The 8,441-nt window shown below is 30.8% G+C and overlaps 1 protein-coding gene across 4 annotated transcripts in view; it reads left to right on the forward strand.

Moving 5' to 3' along the window:
* LOC106463520 (protein kinase C and casein kinase substrate in neurons protein 1-like) overlaps positions 1-8,441 on the forward strand; it is an 82,391-nt gene that overhangs the window by 37,237 nt on the left and 36,713 nt on the right. For all 4 annotated transcript variants that reach the window (XM_022391043.1, XM_013923563.2, XM_013923565.2 and 1 more), the window contains one exon: positions 7,757-7,894. In XM_022391043.1, coding sequence (XP_022246751.1) covers positions 7,757-7,894 — 138 coding nt within the window. The remainder of the gene's footprint in view (positions 1-7,756; positions 7,895-8,441) is intronic.

Raw genomic sequence — 8,441 nt, forward strand, 5'->3', positions numbered from 1 at the left:
CCTTCAAAAAGTTGACGACTCTACATGTTTTGACGTTACATGTAGAGTCATCAACATTTTGAAGGCCATAGATAGGCCTAAATTAAATGTTTTTAATTGTGTACCAGTTTAACGTGGAATATTATTTATGATTTTTTAGTCTTAACAGTATTTGAGCTGAGTTGTGAAAAATGGTTTCTCAGTTTTCTAATGCTCGTAAAACAAATTATCATTAACTTTGATGCTATAATTTATATAAGAGTATTTTTTTTTGTATATATAATTATGTAGAGTATCTGGGAGCAAATAAGTAAGTCTAGGGTAACAATATCACACTTGTTTCATTTACGTGTATGTGGTCAGTTAAAAAGATTTTAACTGTCATCCACTATAACTGTTATGAAGATATTATCAAGTAATATGGTTTTTTTAAAGTGATTTTTAAGCACGAGCCCATAATATTAAAAATTGTTGAAATAGTTTTGTTCTTAGAACTCTGAATATTGTAGAATTATGAATAATGTGTATATAAAGAAAAAAGATTTTTTTTACAAGTAAAACGTAAGGAAATGCATGAAGGCTTACAACTGGTGAGTGCTGTAAATGGTTTTTTAAGGACATTTTTGGGGGGAAATCTGTTTTGAATGTGTAGAAAACATAAAATATTGAAATTAATTTCTATAATGATTTGGAGTTGTTCATTCTTAGTTTCTACCTTGTGATTATAATTCTTAATTTAATGTTTCCAGTTAAACATCATGTATCTTAAAGCATGAAATAAATACATCTTTAAATAAAAAACATTAACTGCTATAGTTAAACAGTCATTATAGAATCTGTTGAAATAAAGAGAAGAGAGAGAGTGAAAAGAAAGTGTGGAAAAGTAAACTGTCCCAAGAGAATGGTTTAAGGTATTTTAAATTTTACTCAGTGTAATCAATGAATATATGAGAAAATATTTTAATGATATGTGTGCTAAAGAAAATGGCCTCAAAGTAAGAAATTGCTTTATACATATCTTAAAAACAAATCTTATTTACTGTAAAATCTGTAAATTGGAATAAAATATACTTAATCAGTAAGTAAACTTAAAATTGTTTATTTAAAATATATGCATGTATCTAGTGGTGGTAAAGGGCCATAATTGAATTTAAGGAAGAGCAGTTTGTGCGATTGGACTTGTGGGATCAAGTTGATGGGAAAAAGCTTTTGGAATGGGCTGTTTGAATAGGGTAGGGAATTGCTCATTTGCAAGGGCATTTATCTCACGTACATGGGTGACTTTAAACTACAACTAGACAGTTGTGAGGGCCAATATAAACTAAATAGAGAAAAGTGTAGGAACAAAGTACAGAACTAGTTTTAAGGGCAGGCTAAATTATTAATGTTTTAATGTTAGAAATATAAGAAATACATGTCTTTAAAGCAGTAGACAGAATGGGCAATTTTGATATAATGGGAATAATTGAAGCTTGATTGAATCTGGACAACTTTGATGACAGAAATTTATTTGACATACAGGGTTGTAGGTTACAACCCCTGTGGACTGTTTGACAGATATTGTTTACAACCCACATTTGCAGCAGCATGTCAGCATTAACTAATTAAATGTATAGGTAAAATAGCTAATATATATATGATGTAGATTAGTTCAATAATCAAAACTGTTTTCTCTCCAAAATGTCACAACGAATTTTACCTTTCTTCTTCTTGCTAGAAAGTTCTCTGCTTACCTTATAGATCAATCAAACACATACTATATTTGTGATAGCAAATAATGTGATGTTGGTAATAATGACTTCAAAAGATAAGCTCTTAAATCAAGTACTTAATTTGAGTTGATTTGTAATGCATATGTTGATACAGACAGATTTATTATAGAATAGAAATAAATTAGGTCTAGGATTAGGTGCAAATTCTAATTATTTTGATTTCAGTAAACTGTGTAATATTATGTTAATAAAACTATTTATATAAACCAAAAAAAAAGCTTGTGAACTTTTATGTACAAATTATTCCTACTGCCTGATTTTTAAAAATTTTAATTCATTTTTATGTAATTGATCAACAGAAAGTAATTAATTTTGTATTATTTTTATATGTTCTTGTATGATGCGCATTCAGAAACAGAGTTAACCCCTATGCATACAGGTGGATCAAGGTATATGCATGACATGACCTTTTTTTTACAGTTATATTTAAAATTTAATTAAACAGCTTTATTAGCAATGTGTGTAAGTAAACTTAGCATGAAAATATAGTTTATAATTCTAATTTGTGTATTATCCAAGTTTTAATTTCTTGAGTTCAAAAAGAATTACTTAGATAACTTCTCAGTCACCTTCACTACTCTGTCACATGATGTGTCTGGTGCTCCGAGTTCCCCTATTTTAGATTTTTTTTTATCTCCCCTTTTATGTGTTTCAGACTGTCCAGCAAATTAGATCCACTAGCTATAGATATTGACAGGTCAGAAAATAAGCAATTCCTGTTGCCTTTTTTGCTGAGATATAAATAAAGTTGTCAAACCTTCGAATCAGACTCCTGTCTTCTTTTCGTAGCTCTAATGTATTTTTTACCTCAAGTGGTATGTACTAACCAAGTTCGGTGTACTGTCCTCTTACATTCTGTAGTTTAAATTTTGCAGAAAAATCATAGTTTGCCAGTAAATGATGACATGTTTGCAGTAAAGGGGATGCTTTGAGTGGTAATGGACTTTTTTAACCTATTTATAACTTAAGTTAGAAAGCCAGGTTAATTATAGTAGTTTTGGACATTCTATTCTGGTGCATGATATACTTTTATGTTCTAAAATGCATATCTGAAAGCTATATGAATTATTTTGTGAACAGCCTGTAGTGTAAAAAAGTAATCTTATTGAAATATGTTCCCAAGTACAAATAGACCTATAGCTAAGGTAAGTGCTAATGTTTTTGTTTTTTATGTATATTTGTTATTGATTATTATATATTTTTAACAATATAAATTAAAATGTAAAAATTTATTAGGTTGAATAAAGAAAACTTAATTGAAAAAAGAATGAAATAAAAACATTTCATCAGATGTAACCTGGTAATTTGTTTACTATAAGCTCTCTGCTCTCTTGCTGGGTGATATATTGGTTATCACACTATTAATATTGGTTCAAAGTAAAGTAATGAAAGCTAGAAAGTTGAGACTGTTATAATAAATAATTTTAATTGTCTCTTACAATCTACATTCATTGTAGAAAAAGTATTTTTGGTTTTATTTTATATTTTTCAGTTTTTTCATTTCATTGTACATTAATTGTAGATTCATTGTAGAAAAAAATATTTTTGGTTTTATTTTATATATTTTCAATTTTTCATTTCATTGTACATTAATGAAGTTGCTAGTGTTAAAGTAGAAATAAGAGATAAAGTATTAATGAAAAAACTATTCATTTTGGAGGTTCTAGAGGTTATGCAAATAAGATATGGAGACTGTAAGATGAAAGAAATATTTTTATTCTTAACATGAAAATCATCTTCCACTCAGACTGACTCAATAAAGACTTTTTGAATTCACAGACAAATATTTAACAGGAGTAGTTTATTAAAAAATCTGATTCTTTTGTGTGCAATAGACTTGTCATATTGTTAAAAAACTTGCCCAATTTTGTGAAGATGTGCCTAGTAAATTCAGAGGTATAGTATGTATTATTTCATTGTTACATGTAGTTATAAGGTCAGTCAAATTGACTGATTCATATGCAAAAATAATGTAGGATTCAGTTTAAGTACTGGACAATATTTTTTGTGTAGACAATTGTTACTTTAGTGAAAAAAATGACAACTTTGACTTAAGTGAAAAACAACCTTTGCCAAATTAATATCGAACTTTATAGTTTCCTTTTGAGCTTACTGATCATAAGTATTATTTTATTATAAGTTATAGCTTTTACAGTAAAGAAGAATATTCAATAAAGGTCTTAATTATGCAGTAACTCCTACCTCCATCAAGTGTTAGATTTAGAAATTAGCTTTGAAGACATTTGCGGGAAGGTAATAATACAATCAAATCATAAATCCAATGAACAGTACTTAATCCCAAATCCAAGACCTCAAGAAGAATCTGTGTGTAATTCATTGCTGGACAATGAAGAATCATTGGAAATACTCAACATTCCAAAAAATACGTACAACTGAATGAGAAATTTCCCTACCAAACTAAAAGCAGGTCCATTAAAAACTTTCTAGATGAAGTCTGTGAAAAGACTTTGAAAATACCAAACAATAAAAAAGCCTATAAAACAAAATTTGACATCAGCAGAAAGAAAAGGCTTAAAACTTCTCTGAAACAACGAAGACATTGTCATTCAAATGTCTTATAAAGGAAGCTATTGTGATTCTACCAGCCAAATAGTATGATTCCTTAATTGTAAATATATTAAATCATACGTCTAATGGGAAATCCATTATCAGGTACTTTGGCCACTCTTTTCTTATATTTCATAGAACAACATGTCAAAGTCACTTCCTTATAAAAAAAACCTGTATTTTGGCTTTACTTATCAACATGAACAAACAAAAGCTCTTAAAAACGTAAACAATCTACACAAAGTTGAAAATGAAAAGAACTACACAATAAATCTTTAAAACATAAACATCACCCCCCCCCCCCCCCAGGTTTACTAATCATGTAATCTACCAGAAGCTAAGCACTCTAAAGAACTTCCTAAATTTAGCATACACTAAATGTACCACAGAAAACATTGAAGAAGTTGTACACTTATTAACTTATTTACTAACATAAACTAATTTCCTACTACAGTAGTTCCATAAGCTATTAATAAACACGGAAGACACATTTATTTAATAAATAAAAAAAAAGACACTCCACAAAACAAAGGAAGCCTGATCACTTTCACTACCCTGCATATAGAAAATATTAGCATACCTCTATCAGACATTTGGACTCGTTTTCACCCCTGGAATGAAAATTAAACACATTTTAAGAAAACTGTATAATGAACCCACACCACAAAGAAATATTTAGAAAATAAAATGTAACAATTGTCTAGCCTTTTGCATCTGGTTAAAAGAACATCAAAAACCTCTTCCAAAGTCTATGAATATATGAACAAAAACAACCACAGTTTGTCTGAACAGAATGTCGCAATACGTTAACAGAAGAAATATCAGAGAAGCTTTATTAATGAAATCAGACAATCCCATAGTCAAAAAATACCCAGGCACATCTCTATATGTAATATTTGTGCCAATAGAATACAATATATTTCGAGAAAGCTTTCTCTGAGAGGAGGTAAGATATTGTATCAAAATTCAATATTATGTGTGATCATTCTCAAGTACCTAAGTTTTAACGGTAAAGAAGGTTTTAGGATTTAAATCGACCTTCATCAACATAACATGGAATTTAAATTTTACAATGGAGAGCAGTTGCTTATGCATGTGCATATCAAGCTGCATGAATTGAAATTATTTATGGTTGAACAAAAAAAAAACTAACAAAAAAGTAAATAAATATAAGAATGTGGAATAAGTTATGAAAATATTTGCATAAGATTGGGAGTGCATGGTGAAATAACAATCAAAGTTCTACTTATTTCTTCTTATTAACATGAAAATGACCATGCTGCAACCCTCCACCAATAAGAGTGCGACACTACCACTATTGTAACTAGAACCCTCTCTAATCTTGCAACTGTTAACCACTTCTCGATTGGCAGTCTTATTGAATAAATGTGTTTTCACTCACAGTTTGATTCACTTATCCACAAGTTTTTACTTTCTTAATTTTTCTACTTTAATTACATTGTTCCTTACTATTTTTATTCTTTGTGGAAAGTTACAAATAATTTTATTTATCCTCTCTCTTCTATCACTTTTGTGAGTTATGCATTTGCAATTTCAGGTAATCATGACTACAACTGCTGCAGCAGAATTACCGACTATGTCAAACAGGTTGGAACCACGATTCTTGGCCCATGAAGTGATGGCTCGGGTCCATCACGAGTTGAACCAATTTCTTGCAACAATCAAAACAAATTTCAGTGATCGGGAAATTTTAGATTTGTAAAGCCCTTTTTTTTTCCCCCTCCTAAATACGTCTCTCAGTCAAGTAGTATTTTGGGTGACTTTCCCCAATCTTTTTCCCCTTTGGTGAATTTGATCATTCAGATATGTTCTTATCTTCTGTTTCCTTTGTTCTGTTCCTGCCCTTCTTGAGGACTAGCCTTTGGGATATTATTTTAGTGTTTCCTCTTTCCCTGGATATTAGGGTTCATGCAAGTCATTTTGGAGAGCATTTGCATTCAGGGGCTGATATGCCTTGATCCCCATGTACTGTGGACAATCATGCTTTTGATTATCATTGTTACAACTTACCTTAACTTTCTTTACACAGGTTCAGTTAAATTGACTGACCACGTGATATCTTTCCTGTGAGAAGGAAGTTTGTAACCAAACAAGATTGGATGCTAATAAAATTATGTTTGGTCAGAGCAATGACAATATTATAGGGAGTAATTTACATTAAATTTCATACTTATTGGGGTGGTGGTGAATAAATTAGAGAAGATGAGGTGCCAAGAGAAATAATGTCACATTTCTCACACCAGGGAAAATTCAGGATTTTTTTATATTGACTTCTGGAATTAAGAACTTAAAACTTATATACTATTAAAATGTGGATTAGTAGCTATGATTTTATGCTATACTAATTGGCATAACAGAAACAAAAAGCTGTTTAATTAAATTTTGAATGTAACTCACTAAAACTCTCATGACGTGTGGTAAAGGTGTTTGAGCAGAATGAATTAATTGGACTCTTGGCATTTGGTGTAGTTGCTTCCTTAGTGGGGATCAGACCCCAATAATTCAATTACTTTTTCCTGTATTTGCCTTACCCTGACCACCATTCTCAGGTCAGGGTGAGTGGGGGGCCAGACTACTTAAATTTGCCCCCATGTGGAGGTCTTTGGTGGTCAATCCATGGGTTCTGCCAGTTGCTTCAGTAAGTCTGTTTCCATTCATCTCCCCCATTGTCTCACAGTCCTGTTTCCTTCCCTCCTCCTCGAGATCCAGTTTTTTTGCCTGCCTGATTCATTCCAGGGGCCTTCTTTTCCATTGATTTATGGATGTATGGTTGCTTATTGCCTCCTCACAAGATGGCTCAGTCTTCCCTCCTCAGTTCATTCTCATGAAGGGTTGTTGCATAATCATTTGCATTTTAGTATGTGGAAATTAACTGGGAGTATCAAGGCTAGTAGCTAGCAAAAATTTGTGCCAATAGAAGGCAGTATAAGTTGTGAAAGCTTTTTGTCAGCGGAGATGTCTATCAGAAAAACATTTTCAGTTTAGGAAAATGTTAACCTTTGTTGATTCAGTTAATATTTAATTGATTCATTAATGTTTTCTACCCAGAAATATTTTGGATTTTATGATATTATTGAGGAAAAAGTTTTATGTAAATTGCATATTGTGTTGATTACCCACAGCAAAAAAATGTATATTTCTGATTTAAAACACCTAATGATGATATTATCTGTATTTTACATTATTAATTTATCTTGTGATTCATATAGTGCAAGTGTATTTCATTTCTAAATATCTTTTGGGTTTTTTGTTGTTGTTAATATAGTGTATCAGTTACTAGGTATTATTGTTTAACATGGCATTAGAAATACCATGGATGGTCCATGTTAGACTAAAATTAGCATGCATATTTTTCAGTATGATTTTTGTTTTCATTTAATACCTAATAATTTGTATAAATGTTTGGTTGGCTTTAGGCTCAAAAGCCATGGGCTAAACTACTGGCCAAAGTGAACAAAGCTAAGTCTGACTATCACACAGCATGTAAAAATGAGAAGTCAGCTCAGAATCAAGAAAGAAATGCCAATGCTGATACCTCATTGTCTCCTGATCAGGTAAGTTAAGCTTCTTTTATTTTTTGTGCCTATTACACATATAATTAACATAAGTATCTAAGTAAAAAAAAACTGATGATGGCAGCTTACTGGACTAGGATCTTCAGGTTGATCATTTGCATCCCCCCAAAATAATTATTACACTTTGGGATTATATGTGTTTTATAAGGGTAATGTTTGTTTGGACAAGAGTAGCCTAAGAATTGGTGGTGGTGGGTACTGTTGAAAGCTGCTTTTCCTCTAGTATACTGGTTAAAAATTAGGGACAGCTACACAGATAACCCTTGAGTTGTTTTGTGTGAGAATAGACTAATGAAAGTTTTATTTACAAATTGTGTTGTAAAATTAAATGAGTTTTCAATGTTTTATAAGAATATGTAAGTAATGGTGATAATTCTGTTAGGAATTGATGGTTTAAACTAACTTCTGTACAGAACAAGTAATTTGAAATTTTTCATAAAGTATTGCCAGCATATATATATATATGTGTGTGTGTGTGTGTGTGTGTAGTAATATATATATATATATATATATATATATTAGTACG

This window comes from Limulus polyphemus, unplaced genomic scaffold, assembly GCF_000517525.1.
Source record: "Limulus polyphemus unplaced genomic scaffold, Limulus_polyphemus-2.1.2 Scaffold1429, whole genome shotgun sequence".
NCBI lineage: Eukaryota > Metazoa > Arthropoda > Merostomata > Xiphosura > Limulidae > Limulus > Limulus polyphemus.